At 43.9% G+C, this 21,588-nt stretch overlaps 1 protein-coding gene across 3 annotated transcripts in view; it reads right to left on the bottom strand.

Annotated features, from left to right (window-relative positions):
- The window catches only part of pax5 (paired box 5), a 41,327-nt gene that overhangs the window by 7,434 nt on the left and 12,305 nt on the right, over positions 1-21,588 (bottom strand). For 2 of the 3 annotated variants that reach the window (XR_012953462.1, XM_076090041.1), the window contains exons 5-9: positions 18,538-18,716; positions 9,903-10,035; positions 4,455-4,556; positions 1,867-1,953; positions 1,099-1,185 (exon numbers count right to left, since the gene is read on the bottom strand). Coding sequence is in view for 2 of the 3 variants with exons in the window: in XM_076090041.1 (XP_075946156.1) it covers positions 1,099-1,185; positions 1,867-1,953; positions 4,455-4,556; positions 9,903-10,035; positions 18,538-18,716 (588 nt within the window). In the remaining variant the exon portion in view is untranslated. The remainder of the gene's footprint in view (positions 1-1,098; positions 1,186-1,866; positions 1,954-4,454; positions 4,557-9,902; positions 10,036-18,537; positions 18,717-21,588) is intronic. The other variant, XM_076090042.1, reaches the window with a different exon arrangement.

Raw genomic sequence — 21,588 nt, 5'->3', positions numbered from 1 at the left:
CCCTTTCACAGTGTGTTTTCACTTCATGAAAGTCAATTGTAACATTTTGGTGGCCAAAAAAATATTTCTTCTTCAGCAGTCAGTTGCTCCACCCTCTCGTGTCACTTCTGGCTGTGAAAAGCCAAGGTGACGTCGACCAAAACGCCGAACTCTGTGTCACCGATTGGAATGATGGTTAAAATGACAAAAATAAGGCTCTTGTAATAAATCTGAATTATCCTTCAACTACTTTGGGTTACTGGAATGTAAACTGTGGAATGAGCAGCTTCAATTTTCTTTTAAGATTATATTTTACTTTCAATGTGAGTAGTTAAAGGCAGCGAGGAGATGACATGAGCTGATGAAGCTAATGAAAAAAAAAAACAATGAAATGAACTCGGTCCACTTTCTGACATTTGTCTCGTCGTCTCCCACCTCTCTTTCTTTCTCTCTCTCACACACACACACACACACACACACACACACACACACACACACTAAGTGACAGTCTAAGCTGACACACTGAGTACAGCTCTACTACTGCTGATCCCTTGAGTCTATTCTCTCCTCAGGGAGGAGGTCAATTCAATACTGTAACCCCAAAGACACACAGAAACCCACACTCACTCACCTTTAAACACACAGAAAATCACAAGCATCCACACACACACAGACATACACGCACACACACATACACATACATACACATACACACACACACACACACACACACACCTGTCTCTGTCACTTCCATCAATCAGCCGGGCTGTGTGTTGACAGGTTATGTCTGTCCACAGTCCAGGTAATCTCAGGAGGCTCTTTGGGGAAGTGAGGCATTAAGCCGGCCTGACAAACTATTTAGTCTCAGTCAAGACTTCAGATGCCCTCTCTCCCCTTCTACCTCTTTCTTTCATTTTATCTACTCTCATCCTTCCCTCTACATCGCTGCCATCAATCTTAAACCTCTCAGTGTCTCCTGATGTGCATCTTGTCCCCATGTGATCAGACCAAAGTTTCCCTTCGCCCCCCCCCTATTCTTTCTATGCTTTCGCTGCACCTCTTCACATGCACCCGAGTTGTCGCACTCTTTCTCTGTTTTGTCTTTCTTGGTCCACCTACCTTGCATCTGTCCTGCCTGGCTGGTGAAGAGGCTGGAGGAGCAGCCGATTTCCGTCCCCAGGAGAGACCCATAATCCTGCTGGAACACTGGGGACAGACGGGTGGAAGGAAGTGGGTTGAGACAAGAGGGAAAGGGTGTAGGGAGGACACACTACAGGTCAGCGCAGCACCTGTTGACTTTTATTACACTGTCACCCGCTGGCCGTTTCACCTTTAAACGTGACCCCCTAAAATGTCAAGTGGTGGATGGTGCTGTCACATCTTTTTTCAGGTTGTCTACATATAAATATATATATATATATATTTACTGGTATTGCTCATTGTAGTCCGGCAGATTACTGCTCGTGGCATTTTGGTTCAGTCTTAATCGTTAATGTAAGGGTGACTACATGAAAAATAAAACAGAACTGGTCAACTTCCTACACAATAACTAATGAAATCCTCACAAATCCCGATACGCAACATTGATAAATGTCGGTTAATCTGTTCCTTCCATTCTCACTCTCTCTCTTCCCGTTTCTTCGACCCCATTCACACCCCAAATTGCCTCTTTTTTAAAACATCCTTTCACAGAACCATTAGTGTGTCTATGCTGTATTGTACTGTACGATACAATACAGACAGAAATGTACTGTAATGGGAAAAAAAAACGGAACAGTGGAGCATGAAAGATACAGCGTAGTACAAGAGAATGTTAGAGAGGTTGGGCTGGGAACTGGGCTGTGAGGTGGGATGAATAGGAAATTCATTGATATGGGATACACCTACCTAATAAACTGGGGTTGGGAAATCTCCAGGATTCGTTGTATGTGGAATACTGGGGATGGGAATACGGACTTCCGGAAAAATCTCCACCTGAAAGCAAACACAGAACAAGAAAACAGCATATTTAGAAAGAGCGGAGGTTGAAGAGGATGATTCTGTTTCTTTGGCTTTGTCCTTGAGAAACAGGATGCCAAACCTGTTACTGTGCCTTGTTTTTTGTTTTTGAGCTACCAGCCTTTGCTAAAAAACAATGAAGCTGAAGTTGAGAGCTATCCAGACTGAAATTTACACTTCAGGGTGTTGTTTTTGTATTACTGTCTTACGAATGTGTAAATGAAGTTGCAAACAGAGACCTGAAAAAAGCAACCATAGGTCAAAGTATCCCGTTTTGTTTTTACTGCAGTGGTGCAGCTAGAATATTCGTGCTGTATAATCAGGATAGAGTTACAGTAAAAACTGTTAATAAGGTGCTGAAATGCTTTGACAAGCGGCGTGTTTTGCACCTCATTAAAAGCTTTTAGTATCACTGCAGGCTTTACCTCTCTGGAACACGACTGCAATGCTCAAATCTAATGTGCACGTGAAAGAGACGACTGCGTTAGTTGTTTGTTTTAAAATGACAAAAGTTATCATTTTGGTTTGGAGGACTTCTTTTGCTCACAGCGTTGAGCTTCGACCTCCCGTTTGCTTTCAACGGAACGGTTTGCAGACCGAGTGACTCAAAGAGGAGATCTCAGCGAGACTGTAGCCGTCCTCTCGTTCAGTGGATGATGGCGTAGCTTTTCTCCCTCATTTACTGCCTGCTGTCTGGGGTCTGCTGTTCCTCTCGTCTTCCCCTCCCACTCTTCCCCTCACCCTCTTCCGCTTCATTTTTCTTCCTCGTCCTCTGGCCCGCCCGACTACAACCGCCCCGTCACATCAAAACAACATTCTTCCCCATTTCTTCTCCTCTATTTCTTTTTTTCTCGACATCTCTCCGCTGACTTGCTCTCTTATTTTTTCACCCCCCACACTCTCTCTTTCTTTTTCTCCTGAACCTTCACTCCTCCCGGGGGGGATCCCTCTCCCATAGCTGACAGTCACAGACCCTGATGCCCCCCCCATCCCTCCTCTCTCCCTCTCGTTCTGTCGGTTCTGCCTCACTGCTCCTCTACACCCCCTCTGAGTGTCAGCCCCCCTGCTGCAGCGAGAGAGAGAGAGAGAGAGAGAAGAAGAAGAGCAGCAGAGGCGAGTTGCTTGCTTAATGAAGGTATGATATTAGACAGAGCGAACAAAAAAGGAGGATAATTTGCCCGAGAAGTGCTGAGATAAAACACGGCGAAGCAGGAGAGAGCAAAGTTGGGAGATTATCTCCTCCAGTCACTCTCGTCGGCTCAAAGATTCAGGCAGCTTTGAATATTCACTGAGAAGAATTTAGATGTGGAGACTGGGAGAGTGTGTGTGTGTGTGTGTGTGTGTATTTGGATGTACAACCCAACAAGTTTTCCTTTCATCGCACCATCCTTTGTGTGTGTGTGTGTGTGTATGTTTAGCTGTGTCTGTCAGGTGGGGTCGGGATGCGGTCTCCATGGCATCCCTGGGTGCGAACATCCTCCCCTTGTCATCGCCGCAGTGACGGCGGCATGTCAGGTTGTTTAGGAGACGAGGGGAGGGAAAGAGAGAGAGGGGGTCGGAAGGGGGGCAGGGGGGGAGGCTCAGGGGTCTCCCTTCGTGTAGCTCGGTGTCAAGGTCGTGCACACACACACACACACACACACACACACACACACACACACACACACACACACACTGTCAAAAACAAACACACGCGCACACAAACAACCGCCTGCCAGCACACACACGGAGAGATACACACAAATATGCTGTCAAACCTGAGGACGGGACGGGGTGAGCGCAGGGGGACAGGGCGACAGGGTTACCCGTCTTTGGACGTGCTGTTGCTACATGTCCACTGAGAGTGTGTGTGTGTGTCACAGAGACTGATGATTGGGAATACACAGAGACAAGAACTTGTAAACAACAGTGTTTTGACTTTGTTTCAGCACATCTTGTGTTTCACCCTTTTATTTCTCTGCAGTGTGCTTCACACTAACCACGACCACCACTGCAAGACTGAGAGAGAGAAAGAGAGAGAGAAAGAAAGAGAGAAAGAGAGAGGGTGGACAAGAATGGCGGTCCAGGATTGAAACACAAAAGCGGCGTGGAAGGCGGAGTGGAAGGGAATGAATGAATTAGTCGTGGGTCACTGGTGATTCTCATTAAAAACAAATTACTAATGTTGAGGAGGGACAGCTGTGCTACTGTGGCTGGTTTCTAATGATACACACACACACGCACACACACGTATAGATGCGCACACATGCCACCCCCTGGGAACGCTGTCAGCCATAGTGTAGACAGACAAGAAGGAGGAAGTGGCAAAGCTAAGTACACCCCCTGAAGACACACACACATCCAGTGGGAATTCGAACAGATACTATATACAGTTATCCAATCTGCTGAGATGACGGGTGGTGAGAAATGACAGAATTACTGTAAAGGAAAGGCAAGTGTGAAACTGTTTGAGTAAGTGTGTGTGTGTGTGTACTCACCAGGTACCATGCCGGTGAGGGACGGGGTGGAGTAGCTGCCCTGTCCGGTGGGAGGAACGTGAGGAGGGTAGCCTGGCAGAGTGGTGCTGGCTAGGTCTCGACCTGTAATCACACACACACACACACACACACACACACACATATGCTGTCATCAATACGTTCCTGCTATCAATATTAACATCGATATTGTCGTTGTCGTCATATTGGTGCATCCTAGCAGTTCTGCATGCAAAATACACCAAATACACCAAAACCCAAAGACATTTACTTTATTTACCAAAAATGTAATAAACTAGATAATCAAATTTTAAAGGGGCTCTAACCATTGTGCTTTTAAGCCGAGATAAAATTAAGCTATTGATGATCTATTAACCCTTTTAGATCACATCCTCTGTCATATAACAGTTTCAACCAACAATATCATGACATCCATCCATCAATCAATCTGCAAGTTTTAGCATCAAGGGAGGTGTGTGTGGAGCCACGGTCCTCTGTAGCTCCGTATATTGCACTCATGGATGTAAGCCTGCCCACTTCTTAGCGGACCAATGGATTTGAATCAAATCCCTCTTGTAACTGTGCAACTCTCAAATATTCCGTTTCACTTGGGAACACGTCACAGTACAGGAGCTAAAGACGCTCTGACTTCTGTTTTACTGGGACTGTAACAATTGTTGATCAACAAAATTGTTGTAACTGTCGTTCTTTAGTCCAACGGCTAATTGATTAATCGACTGATTGTTGCAGCACCAAATTGAAGTTTTAAATGAAGTGTTTTTGATTTCTGAATTCCGCACTGTCACTCTTCAAATTGTTTGTTTTAATAACATTTGCGCAGCATAGGAACCATGAAACCGGTTTTAACAATAGTGTGGCATTTCAAGAAGTGGGTCGAAGGAATAAACGTGTTCGCATGGTCGAACAAGTCCGCCACCGTATGAGCAAAATGGCACTAGCGGCTCCTGCTGTTTCACTTTTCCGTATTTTGACGTGATAAACGGTATGTTAGGGCATCAACCCTTGTCAAAAACAGCCGTGAACGGCGTCGACGTGGGATTCACTGGCCTCTGTGATGATAATACGGCATGGGGTTGTTACGCGTTAATATATGCACGGCTGAATCCAACCTGGAATATTAGTGGAATATTCATTTTCAATTGCTATGTAAACAGCTTATTAGGATTATCGTCTTTTTTGGAATAAGTGCAAAGAACGTAATATTTGGTGCCTTTAAACATAGTCACTGTCAAATTAACTTTTAGCCTACTTTGGTCTAACTGCCATAGATACGGAGATTACTGATGAGACCACGCAGAAGTTCTGAAACTGGTCAACACCTCTCCTCAGAAATGGACTTTTAATGCAAAAAAAAAGTTCAAAACTAACTGTATATGACTGATTGTGCAGCTAATTTGCCGTAGCGGACATTCTGACGTCACAGCAGGAAAAGCACAGGTGTCATCAATAACATTCACGATAATAACATTAACATTGAAGTGTCCCAGTGAGCCACAACAATGACTAGATATCTAAATCTAATATCTAAGTGTCACCTGTAAAACTCTATAGCTCACGCAGGATCATTACTGCGATGTTAAGGCCGCAGCACATTTAGGATGCCCTCTTCCTTTTGTTCTTTCTTCCTCGTTTTCTATCCGCAGACATCTATTAATTTACACCCCCCCCCCCCCCCCCCCCTCCTCCTCCTTCTCCTCCTCCTAACCTCTTCTGCCCGTCACTTGGTGGATAGGATATATAACTGCATTAGACTACATGACAGTGTGTCAGCCCAAATCATTTCTCTATGTTTGCATGCAGTAGACATTGGGAGTGCGTGGAGAGGGAGCCCTCCATTCATCATCATCATCACACACACACACACACACACACACAAACATGCATCGACGCCATCCCCTCCCCACCCTGCACACACACATTTATCATCATCATAAACAGCTCAGATGCTAACACCATCAATCCCATTCACTTCCCCTCCACTTAACCACCGCTAACTAACTGAGAGGAGGAGAAGCAGGAGGAGGAGGAGATGGGAGAGGGAGAGAGAACATGAGAAACATGGAGAAGGGAAAGGTAGTGTGAAATGAGACGGAGACAACAGGAACGACAAAGACGCAGGAGTGTATTTAGTTACTTTCCATTACATGCTGGTTTATCAGCTAATATCAGCTAATAGAAAATCTATCAAAATAAGCAAATAATTTATGTCAGCCAATAACAGAAAAAAATTGCCAAAGATATTTGAGATAATTTAGAAACCGTATTGCCAACAACATTTTTTTTCAACATTTTCTGTTCAGAACAAATCTTAGTCACAGGTCAGCCATGCTAGCAGCTCTGTGAGGCTATATTCAGGCACAGTGGTGCTTTAAGCTAAATGCTAATGTCAGCTTGCTGACATGCTTCTAATGATGGTGCTAAAAATGCTGATGTTAAGCAGGTATAATGTTAATCATGTTCACAATCTAGCGTGTTAGCATGCTCACATTTGCTAATTGGCGCTAATTGTACAAAGTACAGCTGAGGCTGATGGGAATGTCAGTACCTATTGCAGGTATTTGGTCATTAGAAACGTTACATGTTTTACATGATGGCAGTGCAAGATTAAAAGTTAAAGTTGTCAAGCATTTTACTCAAAAACTGAAATGGTAACCTCATTGTGGCGTTAGAGGAAAGGTCAGAGGGTCACCAAAGTCATTAGGATTCATTCTCCGGGGACCACGAATGTCTGTACTAAATGTCTGGACCAGGCGGCAGTCTCTGGGTCTAAAAAGTGAAGCCAATGGAAGTGCCTTAAAGTTGCATTCTTTCTAATGGCCATCAGGGGGCGACTCGTCTGGTTGCAAAAAAAAGTCTGATTGTATAGAAGTCTATGAGAAAATGACTCTACTTCTCTCTTGATTTATTACCTCAGTAAACATTGTAAACATGAGTTTATGGTCTCAATCTCTAGTTTCAAGTCTTCTTCAATACAGCATGATGTTCATTTAGTAAATTATGGTCCAACATAGACCATAAAGCATGGTATGCTTTAGGGTGGGGTTACATTGTGATTGACAGGTCGCTACCACGGCGTTGTCCGGTCTGGGAGTTGTCTGTGTTTTCATCTTATGTTCATCTTATCTTATTTTAGTATGTGTAACACTTCTGGTTGATGGCGAAAGCTAAAATGACGAACTGGAGGCTTCAAAATGCCACCCAACAAACCAATGGGTGACGTCAAGTTGACTACGACCACTTGTTATATACTATGGTCTGGACCAAAGCAGCGGAACGACCGACTGACATTGCCTCATTAGAGCCATGCCGATAGTGTTGCTAAAAAAAACACTTCAGGGAAAAAAAGACTATCGGCTGATTCGGCTTTACTGGAAAATAGAAATAACAATCAAGGCGAACAGAAATTGGAGAAGAGATGATAAGAGGAAAAATACAGGTTACTAATCAACCGAGGCTCCATGCATCTCATCCGCTCCCATTCCTCTCCTCTTCACTTAATATGTGCCTCTTCACCTCCCTCCCTCCCTACTAGTGTTTCTCTCCCACAGATCCCCTCTACTCCAGCCTCCTCTGTCCCTCTCCGCCTCCTCTCTCCTGTCTTGGCGTAGTAAAGTTTTTCTCGCTGGTTGACGCGACAGCGAGGCATTAGTGCAGACGGGCTACTCATCCGCTCAGGGTCAGTGCACAGGGCACGGAGGAGAGGGAGGAAGAGGGGAGAGATGGACTCTCCACAGCCCAACTTAGAGGGGGCAGACAGGGCCAGATCCTCTGAGGTGTGTGTGTGTGTGTGTGTGTATGTGTGTGTGTTTGTGCCTCTGTGCACGCAGTGTATCTGTGCATATGTATGCCAGTTGTGTTGATGTATCTGTTCTCCACAGCTTTGCCGTAGAGGTCAACGAAACAAGTACAAGTCTCCTCTCCGTGCTCACTCGCAGCTACACGAGCACACATCCTCTGCCTCCCTTTCTCTCTCACCGTCTCCCCATCCAACGCTTCCCCATCAAACGGCCATCAGAGCAACATATGTCAAACCTGGAGGGAACCAACGGTGTACCGTGTGTCCCTTTGCACTGGAGTGGACTGCGTGGAGTTCAAGGTAAAGCGGGAAAAAAATGTCCTACAGATTTGGAAAGGCCTCAGAAAGGAAGGATTGAATGTGTAAATGGTGCTCCACGGCGTGTGTTCAGAGTATTGGCACGTCAAGGGTGCAATAGCATTGCATCGAACACGCAGACGTCTGATCCCCTAGAGGGAGCTCTATTCTGAGGAAAAAAGCCGGCATGGAAATGCATGCATAAGAAGATTAAGAAGTTGTGTGTGTGTGTGAATATGAATGTGTGTGTGTTTGCATGCATAGGCAGAAATAGATTTTTTTTTTATCTCTTTCCCTTTTCCTCTGTCTCGCTGTCTCTCTTGACTTGAGCAGGTAATATTCCTCAGCGGTTTCAAAGGGCACAAAAAAAAGAGCCCATTCCCAGATATCCCAAATTCCCAGCTCTATGATTCCCCTCATTATAGATGGGAACGGTCGAAGCCTTTGCCAAGTGCTCCCAGGTCTGCTCTTAATTAACCATTGCCTCTCCCGGGCGCCCCCTTAAATGGAGACGGAGGGAGAGACGAGACTCTCACTTTCCCTCCGTCATTCCGCCTTTCTTTTCCTCCTTTCCTCTGGGCTTCTCGCCTCTCATGAGATCCAAAGCACTGATGTCTTTAAACAGGTTCAATCACTTAGAGTCCATGTAGCTGCTGAGGTGGACTTAAAAGGCGTTCGGCTGCAGTGTGTTTGGAATGTGAATTACTGTACAGACCTGTGCAGTAAAGGCTGGAGTTTTTCCAGTGGATTTATGAGTAAATTCTCTCTTGCATATATTGATGTGGAATTAGTTGTGATCCCACAGCCAGAGCAACAAAATGCATCACACCAGTCCCAATAGATTCAATTAGCTGCAAACTTGCATCTTGTCATTATTTTGTAGCATAGCTTCCCTAAATGGAGGCTTGAGATTTAATATTCTCACCTAAAATCAGACTCTTTGTTGTTGTTGTTGTTGTTGAAAATGAAGCTTATTGTATTGTTGGATTCACTGTGTTTTTTTATTTTTCATTTACTAAAATGATGATAGAAATATTTGGACTTTTCAGGTTTCTTACCATAAATCAAATGTAACAGCACTGGGCATAAAACAGACGCATAAAAAAAATACTTTTTAAATATAAAATAAAAGGCATTTACACTAGAACTGTGCAATTTGATTTGGTTACAAAGTAATGTATGCAGACTCAGGTGTGTTGCCAAAAAAATCTAAAACGATATAAAGAAAAACGTTGAAAATACGTCTTTCTTTTCTTATATATAATTAGATCGAGTTTTTAATCAGGTAACAAAATGTCTAATTCAGAGTGCAAATATTGATCGGACGTCTTTCTTACCTGGGACGAGTGAATAGGACTGTGGACCCGACACGCTGGCTCCTAACTCCGCCCCTGCACCGGGATTGGCCAAGCTGTTCTTCATCTCATCCAGTCCGCCGGCTAGCGAGGCCATGGCCGAGTAATCGGACGTCTGGGCCGAGACAGTGGAGAGAGAAAAGAATAGAGCAGAACAAATCATGAGGTTTTCTGTTCCATACAACGTGAATATACTGCAGCGCTGTTGCTTACGGATGTGATCAATCCGTTTGTGATATCCTGCTACATTTTCCAACATGCAGCCCCTCCCTCATAGTAAAGAAGCTTTACACACACACACACACACACACACACACACACACAGACAGAGAGAGAAACATACAGAAACACACCTACAGTTGAGAGTTTATTGATCTGTTTACAAAGACAGGGATTTACTGTACAACTAAGTCCAACAGTCTATAACCACAGGATCAGCTCCCTCTTTCTCTTCAGCTCTCTCACCCTCGCACACACACACATACATACACACACACTCACACTGTGGCATCGCATTGGACCATGGCTAACACAAAGCCTATTGTCTCTCCAGATACCAACAACAATAAGAACTGTGATCATCTCAGCACACGTACGCACAGTCTCCCAGTGCAGTCAACACACACACACACGCACACACGTGCACACATATATACACAGACTCTACAGAAGGTAAAAACCTATAGAGAAGAGGAGACAGAAGCGACAGAGCAATATCTTGCTTGTTGTCTAGCTGTACAAGCTTTAAAAAAGTAAAAGCTTGAAGTTACAGTTCAAATCAAAAAGAGTCAAAATGCATGTTTTAAAAAAACAACATAATAATATAATTTGGTTCATCATACGGAGGATGAAACTGTGAAATCTTTGCAAGTAGAAGATAATAAAGACGTTTTTTATTCAATTTGTTAAAGGATTTTTTGTTTTAAAAAAAGTAATTTATTTCGTGGTAACTGATTTCACGTGTGCCATACTTGCGCCACAAATTTAGGAAAAAATAAAAAAATCACATTACAAAACGCTAAAAAAATAAGTCTGTTCATGCAAAATAAATGACTAAATATAACATCTATTGTCTGCAGTACAATGAAGATCATGACCTTTGGATGAAGCGGGATCATGCATCTATAACAGCCTGGTTAGCCTTCTCTATTACTAAACCAAAATGCAGACAGATAGATGGATAATTGAAACTGTCCGCTCACCTGTGTCTGACCCGAACACCGAGCCATGACCCATCCATCCTCATCTCTCCACCTCATCTGTGTGTGTGTGTGTGGGTGTGGGTGTGGTGATTTAGAGTGATTCTGTCGACACTGATGACCAACTATATATAGATTAACCACCGATTCTCAGGGCTGCTACAATCATGATGGGCAAATTACCTGCCTGTGTGTGCGTGTGTGTGTTTATTGCAACGTGATCTCACAGAAATACGTGAAATGACAGCAACCTCTTAACAACCCAGAATGAGACAGAAACAAGTTAATGTTTAGGCAACAAAACTATAAGTTTAAGGAAAGGATAATCATGGTTTGGACTTTATGTAACCTCCCACATAGCCCACCTAATTTAGAAGAACATTGAATTTCGTTTCACATGGGACACAAACACCGGCCTCCTGGGTATAGAAGTCTATGGGAAAATGACCCTACTACTAGTTTATGGTCTCAAGCTCTAGTTTCAAGTCTTCTTCAATACAGCATTCAGTCCATTTAGAGTCAAAGAGACCATAAAGCAGGGTATGCTTTAGGGCGGGGCTACCTTGTGATTGACAGGTCGTTACCACTGCGTTGTCTAGTCTGGGAGTTGTCTGTGTTTTCATCTTAGAACTTCAACCCTTTCACAGTGTGTTTTCAGTTCATGAAAGTTAATTGTCACATTATAGTTTGCGTAAAAAAATGTTGTATTTAGCTCCACCCTCTTGTATAAATGGCAAAAATGCCGAACTCATGGCTTCAAAACAACAGTCCACAAACCAATGAATGAAGTCAAGGTGTCTGCGTCCACTTCGTATGTACAGTCTATGATCACAACCAAAGAGATGCACAAAAGCAGGGCGCTCACACTAGTGGTGTAAATTGTAAATCCTTTTGCTCATTTGAATTGTTTTGTTGAATTTAGCTCAAAGATACATAGTCGGTGCCGATGTAGTTTGTCTTTTCTCTAAGTTAAGTGATCACAAAATTCTTGTGACTTACTTCCACAATGGCTACGACTTAATTTGTGCACAAACCGACAGAAAACATTTTCTACTTTCCCTCATGTACTGGATCCACTCCTCTTTTCTTTTGTGTGTGTGTGTGTGTGTGTGTGTGTGTGTGTGTGTGTGTGTGTGTGTGTGGGTACACTAATGACGTCAATCAGAATTTCCTTAAGGTGACGAGGTGAGAGTTTTGCACTGACCCTTTTAATACCTCTGCATCTGTGTGTGTGTGTGTGTGTGTGTGTGTGCAGGCGTAAGTGTAGGCGTGTGTTTGTGCTCACTGACCTCTTAAACACCCCTGTGCTCGTCAACACACAACACAACCACTGGACTGTGACCTGCCAAATAAGAGCTTACCCAGTACACTACACAACACACACACACGCCCCCCTCTTTCTCTCTCTCTCTTTACAGTTCCGACACATTTTTAAGCCGTCTTTTCTCTCTTAACGCCCCTCTCTCCCCCACTTCACACATCACACCTGTAGTTTTTTTTTTCATTCACCCAATCATACATGCTATCCCTGCACCCCTCCTCCTCCCCCATCTTGGCCGCCCTCTGTCTTATTATAATGGTGTCTAATGTGTCCATGTAGCCATGTAGATGGGGGCCAGGCAGCAGCAGCGGCACAGGAGAACGGGGTCTGCCGTGGTAATTGGCCATGATGAAGTTTGGCCAGTGGGGTGACAGGCCCACTAAGGAAGATGGATCATTCTCATTCGGCCCCGTAAATGTTGTCAATTCCACCGCTCATACAGCGCCATCAGCCCTCATCAGAGGGGGAGGGACGCAGCTGCGGAGGGGCTGGGGTTTGAGGGGGTGGGGAGTGGTGGAGGGTGGAGTTGTACGTACAGGGCAGGATGGAGGGTTACATGGAAAGGTGGCAGGGGGAGCTGGACCCGGGGCAGGAAGTCACAGGCAGAGAGAAGGGTGAAGGAATGGATGCAAGCTGTATTCATTTCGTTAATGAAAGCTATGATTAAATATGTTCGTCAAAAACCTTTTGTTTCATGACTAAGACGAGACGATGAAGAGACGGCACCGTCATTAAACGCTAACTGCCACTACATCAACATGCAATATTTTTGACAGAAAAAAGACGAAACTAAAATGTTGTCTAATAATAAAAACTTTTTCTTTCAAAAAGTAAATATATATATTTTTTCCATGCAGTGGTTCAGTTTCCTTTACGGCATGCGACTACGCCAGCACAGAATGAGCACACTCAGGAGGACTCGGAGTAAGTAACTTGCTTAGGTTGAAGTTAACAATAGCCAAAAGGTACATAATAAGTAAATACAAAAACTGAATGGAAACGGCAAAATTTGGTAAAATGTTGGCAGTTGCGCAAAACAGTTTTTACGCTCCCTTGAGGTGGTCTTTGCTTTTGGCCAAAAAAGAGTTGGTGTGCTAAATGGATTTTGGAAACACCTTTGTGGAAAAACGTAGAGACTTAATTCCCATTAACGTACATGACGTTGTGATGTTTCGGCTGTCTTCTCGGATTACCCATACTGTGCGAATGCTCATCATTTTTTCCGGACAGCATGAAAGATTGCCAACACTAGCTGACATGAAAGAACAATTAAAACTCGCCTAATTGAAACTCATTCCTGAAGACCTCGCTCCATTTCTCTCTCGTAGATGGTTAGACGGCCATGGCAACTTGTTTTGTTTCCCTGTTTGCAACCTCTACTCTGTTTAATTGCAGATTACAGCCATTTGTAAAGCGTAGCCTTTACCGCCAACCTCTGATTCACATTTCTTTTTTTGCAACATTTCAAAAGTTTGCTGGAAATTCTTTTCCCAGTTGAATTGAAACACAACAAACAACAACAACAGGGCATGGGAAAAAGAAACAAATTCATTTGATAAATTCATGGAGGATAGAAAGAAATGTGTAAAGAAAAAAAGAAAACAGGTTTCTTTTGGGAAACAGACCAACATTAGCTCTGCCTTGACACAGTGTGCAGAGAGCTCATCCGTTTAAAGGTTTGAACTGGCTTTTCTGCAATGTAATGCAACATCATCCTGCAAAGTTGCAAGCAAGCGCACAAATCCTGTGTTCCTACTTTGTAACTCCAGCAGTGTATATGTACTCTTTATCTCATGAACACTATTGGGACGGAGTTGTAAACTCCCAGTATAGTGTTATAAACCGCTGTGCAGTGTTTTGGGCGTTTGATAAGCCGTCACACACCTTGTGTTTTTATTAATTAACGCAGTCCAGTTTTCTGTCTAAACGCCAGGCATGGTGTTTGGTTAGCTTCTGTTGTTTGACATCAGTTGTGCATAGAGGCCAGGAGTGTATCACATCTGCCATATTGTATATAGAAGATTTGCATTTTAGCCTCTGTAGCCTAAACACGGATTGTTAAGAAAAGAGAGTGGACTGCATTGAAGCACGTATTCTAGCCGATGTTTTGTTTCAAGATTTGCAATACATAAGCGCAACTCTCCCATTGGCTTGTTCTTGCTGTCCGCTTCCTTATATTCTCCATTAACAACAAAAAGGTGCTGAGCTAACAAGTTACATCCCAACGATGGACAATTACTACATATCTGAACATTACAGTGTGCGGCTGTAGTTTTCTCTCTCTCATCCCCGTCACTCACACATAGGAGGTTGGTTCACTGACTCAGATCTGGGAAGGTAATGGTTTGGTCCAAATTTCACATCAATAACAGATGAGCCCTAATCGACCCTCTGACACACACACACACACACACACACACACACACACACACACACACACACACACACACACACACACACACACTCTCAGAGAGACTGGTCCCGTTGGCTTGCACCATTTGCATAATAGTATTTCCCTTTCTCTCCATTCCCCAAATAGCTCCCGATTTCTCCATTTCTCTCTCTCTCTCTCTCTCTCTCTCCCTCCACATTGTCTTGTGTACTCCTGATGGAAAAGGGCTTGGCTATAAACAAATACAATTCCCTCAGAGGCCCACAAACTGAGACAGGGATTGTGGGGAAGGAATTCATCTGCGCTCAAACTGAGCATGGCAGCAGTGGGGAGGGTATTCATTTCCCAACAAGCCAGATGGACCTCAACTCTGGGGAGAGGCTGTAGAGGTTCATACGTTTTGAATGACTAATCGGGCTAACATTTCTAGTTCATGTATAATTTATTGTTTTAAATTTTGAACTTTGAAAAATAATATTGTATTGGTGGTTAAGGCCTATTGAGTACTAGTGAATACATTTCAGTGACACAAAGGATAAGGAGAAGGCTGGTGATATTAAATATCTTTCTTGTCAACAAATCTCATAATAAAACTGAAACCAACAATTAATTGATTCTACTAACAAGTGTTGTCCGTGAGGCCAAAGTCTGACTGTGTGTTTAAATAGCGACACGAAAATGTGAAGTACTCGCCTACCAATATTACGCATCAAAATTATTCATACCGGCAGCGATGTGAATTTGCGAACACTTTTTTTCCAATAAAAGGCTAAAAGGACCAACTACCAGGATCCTACTGACCCAGAGCAGCGTCTGGCTTTTACAGTTTACTGTCTTGGTTCGGACCACAGAGCTTCTGTGTTGTTGTACATTATAGTGTACATTTTGAATTTGTCCGTTCAGCACAACGTGATTGGTTGATCAGAAAAATCGGCCTTGCTCCGAAAAAAACGGCGTCGCTTTATCCCAGCTTATTGTTCGCATTCTCTGTGGAAGCACCTATGACAAAAAAATCAGCTGATGCGCAAATCAAATGATGACGTGATGCAATGAACATGTAGTACATTTTGAGTCAATCCTACATGCATTGTCTTGCTATCGGTAATACTCACTAGAGTACAAAATGTGTATTCATCCACTACTGAAAATAGTCCCCAACAAATACACATTTTCCTCCTGTAATGTTTGTCAAAAACTGCAGTGCTCTGTTGTTTTAGGAATTGACCGAACTTAAATAAAAAAATAAAAAAATAAAAATAAAACTATACATCTGTGACCTGCTTTGAAAGATTTACACTTACGAATAGATCGGGCGTAGGGCACTTATAAACCGTACTAGCGTGCATTATGAGTCTGTCAGCCTTTTTTGACCAGTTTAACCATCTCCATCCTTCAGAAGAGATCACCTTTGACATCTCTGCTTCTTTTTAAGCTTTTTGGATGGAAAGACCAACAAGGACTTTCTCTTTTTCTTTCTCCATCCCAGTGCAGGCAGACTGGTTGTTGCTGGGGTGGGCATTTGGACCCAGGGCAGCATTGGTGGGTGGGGGGCTCCGTCAGCCATTGCTGATTTATCACCTGGGTAATAGGAAGTGATTGAAGGGAAATTCAAATGAACTCTCCCTGACAGGCACACATGCAGACACACGTACGAGCGCGAGCACACACACAAATTAATAGTGGGGCTTAATAGACTACTAGGGAGAGAGGGGGAACAAGAGGGAGATGAGATAAAAGGTTTGGCTTGTTAGGGAGGAAAGCTAAAGAAAAGGTCTGGGACTAACAGCAGCGAAGAATAGTGACGGATGAAATAAGATTCGCTTGTGAGGAACGTGAGCAATTTTACTTTTTTAATCTCCTCAAGTGGGATGACGAGTAGGGAAGAAGAAATAATAAATGAGGCTCGTGTTTCAGTGCAAGAAGATAATGAGGAGGTTGAAATGACCGCTGAAATTACAGTATATTAGTATACCACTATAATATACTGTCGGCACCTGAAATAGAGCCACTTGCACTTCTTTTCTCTCTTACTTGCTTGCGCTCCGTCCTTTTCTTTTTCACACACACACACACACACACACACACACACACACACACACACACACACACACACACACACACACACTCACAACCTCACGTCAAAGACACCATAGACAGCGGGGCCTGAGTATAGACCAGGCATCTTTCACGAATGTCAGTCACAACACAACGTGACCTTCGTTGACCATAACCCCGCCAGCACCGCCTCATACACACACACCTCACACAGATCACAGCGGCTGAGCTGTAGCTGTCAGGGTGTCAGTGTTAAGGGTATGACTGTCAATCATTCCCTCTGGGAAATGCAAGCTGGGAAAAAGGGGTGGGGTGGGGGGGTTAAGGGGTGGTCGACTAGACAGGATGAGAGAAGGAAGCGGAGGTAGAGGGACAGATAGCGATGGCAATTCGTGTGTCTGTGCGCCTCTTTGTAATCACAATGCAGCGTCCCTAAAGCCAGTTTGACCCCCAGGGGCGACCCGCAGTTTAAAGCCCCTGTGCCCGACCCCAGTGGCTTGACCGGGGCTCATAGGGGACACTGACCTATGAATCATGGGTATTATAGTCTTGAGTTGCAGTCTATAGAGCTACTAGAGCCAATCCCTGTCGACCTCTCGCCCTGTGCCACTCCACGCCCCGTGTTGGTCGGAGGGAAGTGAATGGGCTAAAAAGCCAAACTCTGCCCCAGAGGTCTAAGGCTGTAGCCTGCATGTGGCTCCATATACTACCACTCCTCTTGTGTGTGTTTGTCCTCTTGCCCTTGACGTTGGCTGAATAAATAAACCTGAAGTAGGGATATCTTTAAAGAATATTCCCTCAATGTTGACCGCGGGGCTGCAGATTAGAAGTAAGAGAGAAAAAGGTAGAGAGAATACAAATGCTAGCTTGTTGTCATTTTGTTATTCCGCGTGCTACTTACACCTGTCTATTCCGCTGAGGTTTACATGAACTAAACTGCTGAGAAAGGGCGGGAGGTCAATTTAGATGCAACATTAATACAAAAATCTCCCCCCTCCCCTCACGTGCAAACAACGTGCACACACATGCACACAAACACACACATGCACGCACGCAGCACATTCCCAGAGCTCCTTCGTCCCTTGTCCCCAAGCAGCAGGAAGTGAGGTCACAGCAAGAGCCAGGTCAATATGCTCATTAACCCCTGCAGTGTATCTGGATTATAGGAACATCAATAGGCCTGACTGGGTCTCTGCTGCAGCCATCACAATGCTGATCAGACCACAAGGAGCTCACACCGGTCTGTCAGACTGACGGCGAAACACAACTTGATGCTGACATTTTCAGAGCGCTCCGTGAAAAAACCCAGAAAAGAACCAGAAAAAAAATCGATTAGAATGAACGCGTAGACTCTGCATTATGTCAGAGGTATAATTAGGAGTATTTCATTATGCAATCTGACTGATTTCTTCAAGTTTGACATGGCATGGCAAGGCATAGCAGGCAGGACAGGCTGTTAGCTAAAAGCAGAGACAAGCATTTAGGATCACCAAGATTTGTTGTGTATCTGTTGGTGTATGTAAGTTAGTCTTAAAGCCTGCGTGTGTTTTTAATGTGAGGTTTTCTCCTGCTTTTCCCGGTCCTGATGACCCCTCAACCTGCTCCCAAACTCAGCCTCAGCCCAGAGCCTGCTTGGTGCCACGCCCTTACCTTGCCAATGTCAGGGCTCATATAGAGGTCAGAGCCGGACAGGATTGGACAGGGTCTCTCAAACAGGTGGTCCAATACCTCGATCTGCTGCGGTGAGAACAGCTCCCCTCTCATCTGCTTCCTGAGGAAGTCCCGCCCACCGTGGCCGTGCCCGTTGGCCAGCGGTGACTCCTGCAAACCTGCAACCGAGAGAGAGGAGTGAGGTTAGAGGAGTTGTATGGCGGGAGATAGAGAAGAGGTTTAAAGAGGGTTTCGGGAGTCTGGCGTGCATAACGGAGGGAGAAAACTAGGCACAGACGATGCAAACGGTGATGGGCTGATAAAACAAATCGCCGAGGCAGATGTGGAGGCTGAAGTTTGAGCAAAGCATAGACTCAAATGAACCCCAGTGAGCTGATTTAGGACTTTGTAGATTGTGGAGACTCAGAGAAAATGCTATACAAATGCAATCCATTACCAAGCATACGTCGTCTCTCATTTTTGATCTCTCAAAAGTACACCCTCGCCTCTCATATATACACACCTGTCCGTCCCTCGTGTCGTATCGCCCATACACACACACATACACACACACACAGACACACAAATATATATTGCTACGGTATCAGTATTAGACTGTGAGCTCTCGTATCCTGCAGTTATTGCGAGGCTGAGGGACTGAACGAGACAATTATAAGAACTCTGAAGAGTCGCGGCCCACAAATGATTAGAAAAGAGAGAACCAGAGAAAAAAGATAAAGAGAAAAAGGGGATGAGGGTGAAAATCCCCCGCTATAGAGCCAATTCATCACTCCAAACCGCTCCTGAGAGCCTATTTTAGTCCTGGGGGTCACTGTGTGTTTGGTGTGTGTGTGTGTGTGTGTGTGTGTGTGTGTGTGTGTGTGTGTGTGTATGTGTGTGTGTGTGTAAGAGAGAGTGTGTGTCCGGTGGCAGAGGAAGTGATATGACAGACAGGTGGAGAGGGGGAAGGGGCTTCAAATATATAATTATTTTTTCCCATTTGGACAGAGAATACAGATCCATTTGTGCCAGACTGTGATCCGAAAGAAAAAACAAAGAGTGATGTAGAAAGACAGAAAGAAAAAGATAAACAAACTCAAACTAAGGCTTTAGGGCATATTGCCACATTGGACATTAAAGATAGGGCTGGGTATCGGTACTCAATAACTTTAAGGTATCGACCTAAATAACCCAGTACCAAGCATTATCAAAACTTCTCTAACTGTAAGGGTACTGCTATTCGGACTGGTATCATAATTGTTTTAACAAGTTGGGTCTTACTATCTTTCCTTAATCTTAAAGGAGTACTTCACCAATTTAGCATTGGACGGGATGGACAGTTTAAATAGAATACAATTTTTAAAAGATCAAAATCACAGCAGAACCAGAGATATTGTCTGGTGAGCTCACTTCTTTCCAACCCCCTGATTTTTTAAAATTTATAAACTTTTAGTCAGCAACCACAACCTACGCTGTCTTAGGTGACATCACTTGAGGCAGTTCAATCCATTTAATTTAATTAAATAAAGTGTAGTTAGTTGAATTCTTACCACAGTTAATTTGCCTTAACCACATTCTTTCCATAGCTTTTTGCAACATTTTCTAATATTTAACATTCTTGTTCAGCAATGAGGTTGAGTGGTCTGAAGGTTGGACAGGATGTAAACAAGCTAACAACAACCATTAAAACAGATTGTCTAAATCATTCATTTGGAGGTAAAACTTAAAGAGCACACCTGACGTGTCAGTAATAATCGCTCCATTGCACAGGAGATGCATGTGTGCGCTCAACTATGACAAGTACATTGGGTCAAGGTTGAGAAAGAAAGGGACCAACAGGCAGTTTCTGTGCTAAATTAATCATTTGCCTTAGTTTTCTGTAGTTGGCAAACCAACCTGTATATCATCTGATTGCTCATATGTCTTTACCCATCGTACCCACAACTTACAAATAACGTGTCGTGTGCAATGTTAATATTACCAAGAGGAATAATGGCCAAAACTATGACAATAAGACCCAAGTTGTAATAATGGAGAATCATCCTTTAAATGGTAGATTAGCATATTTAACCACATGCTAATCTACAATTCCTGAGCTGTAAAATACTACTGATTACTGGTTGCAAACTGTATTTTCCCAGTTTTAGTGGTAACCTCTGAGAGTTGATGTCATTGGCACAAAGGGTGTTTTTCAGTTCACTCCAAAGACGTCTAGCAAACCTCAAATCATGAAACCGTATCTAGCTGCTAACAAAAACAAACCTCACACTCACACAGTGCTCCATAACTCACAAAACCTCGCCGTACCTTTTCAGTACACAAAACCTCTTTCACCCACTCTCTCACAAACACACTGCTTGATCATAATCTCTCTTTCTCGACCATATAGTCTCTCTCACACACACGCAGATGCTGGGAGCAGTGTGAGTGTATGGTCCAGGTCTCTTGGTGACAGACCAATCAGGGGGGAGATAAAGCCAGTATGATGCTTTAGCCTGGTAACCCACGGCGACCCATTTAATCCCACCGGCCAGTCCCCATGATGGAATTCAATTGATCAATCATGTAGCTCTGATGGCACCATTTCAGCCGGCTTATTGCTTTCTGCTTTCTGGCCGTCGCACACAAATACAAGCACACACACACACACACCTGAATACACACTGTAAGACTGACCCGAGTCTGTCTCGACGGAGCACCCGCAAAGGACATACAGGGAACGAAGGAGACGACAGAAGCCACTGTAATCTAGCAGTAAGAACAAAGCTTTTACTTATGATAATCAATATTGTCCATTCGTCTAATGAACGTGTGTGTGCCTCTATGTGTGTGTGTTTGTGTGTGTGTGTGTGTGTGTGTGTGTGGGTGGGTGGGTAGCTTGATATCCGGCTGGTCTCATTGTGTCCATGGATGGGTAAAGAAACTCATTGCCGTGACGGGTTAAATCCTATTCACTGTCGGATACACACACACACACACACACACACACACACACACACACACTCACACTCGCACTCACAGCTGCCTCTATCTCTGTGAGTCAGTCTCAGA

The sequence above is a fragment of the Anarhichas minor genome, unplaced genomic scaffold (assembly GCF_050575085.1).
Source record: "Anarhichas minor isolate MPS153535 unplaced genomic scaffold, ASM5057508v1 ptg000012l, whole genome shotgun sequence".
NCBI classification, from domain to species: Eukaryota; Metazoa; Chordata; class Actinopteri; order Perciformes; family Anarhichadidae; genus Anarhichas; species Anarhichas minor.
Note: the sequence above shows the minus strand (reverse complement) of the source record. Positions and strands in the feature narration are given on the sequence as shown.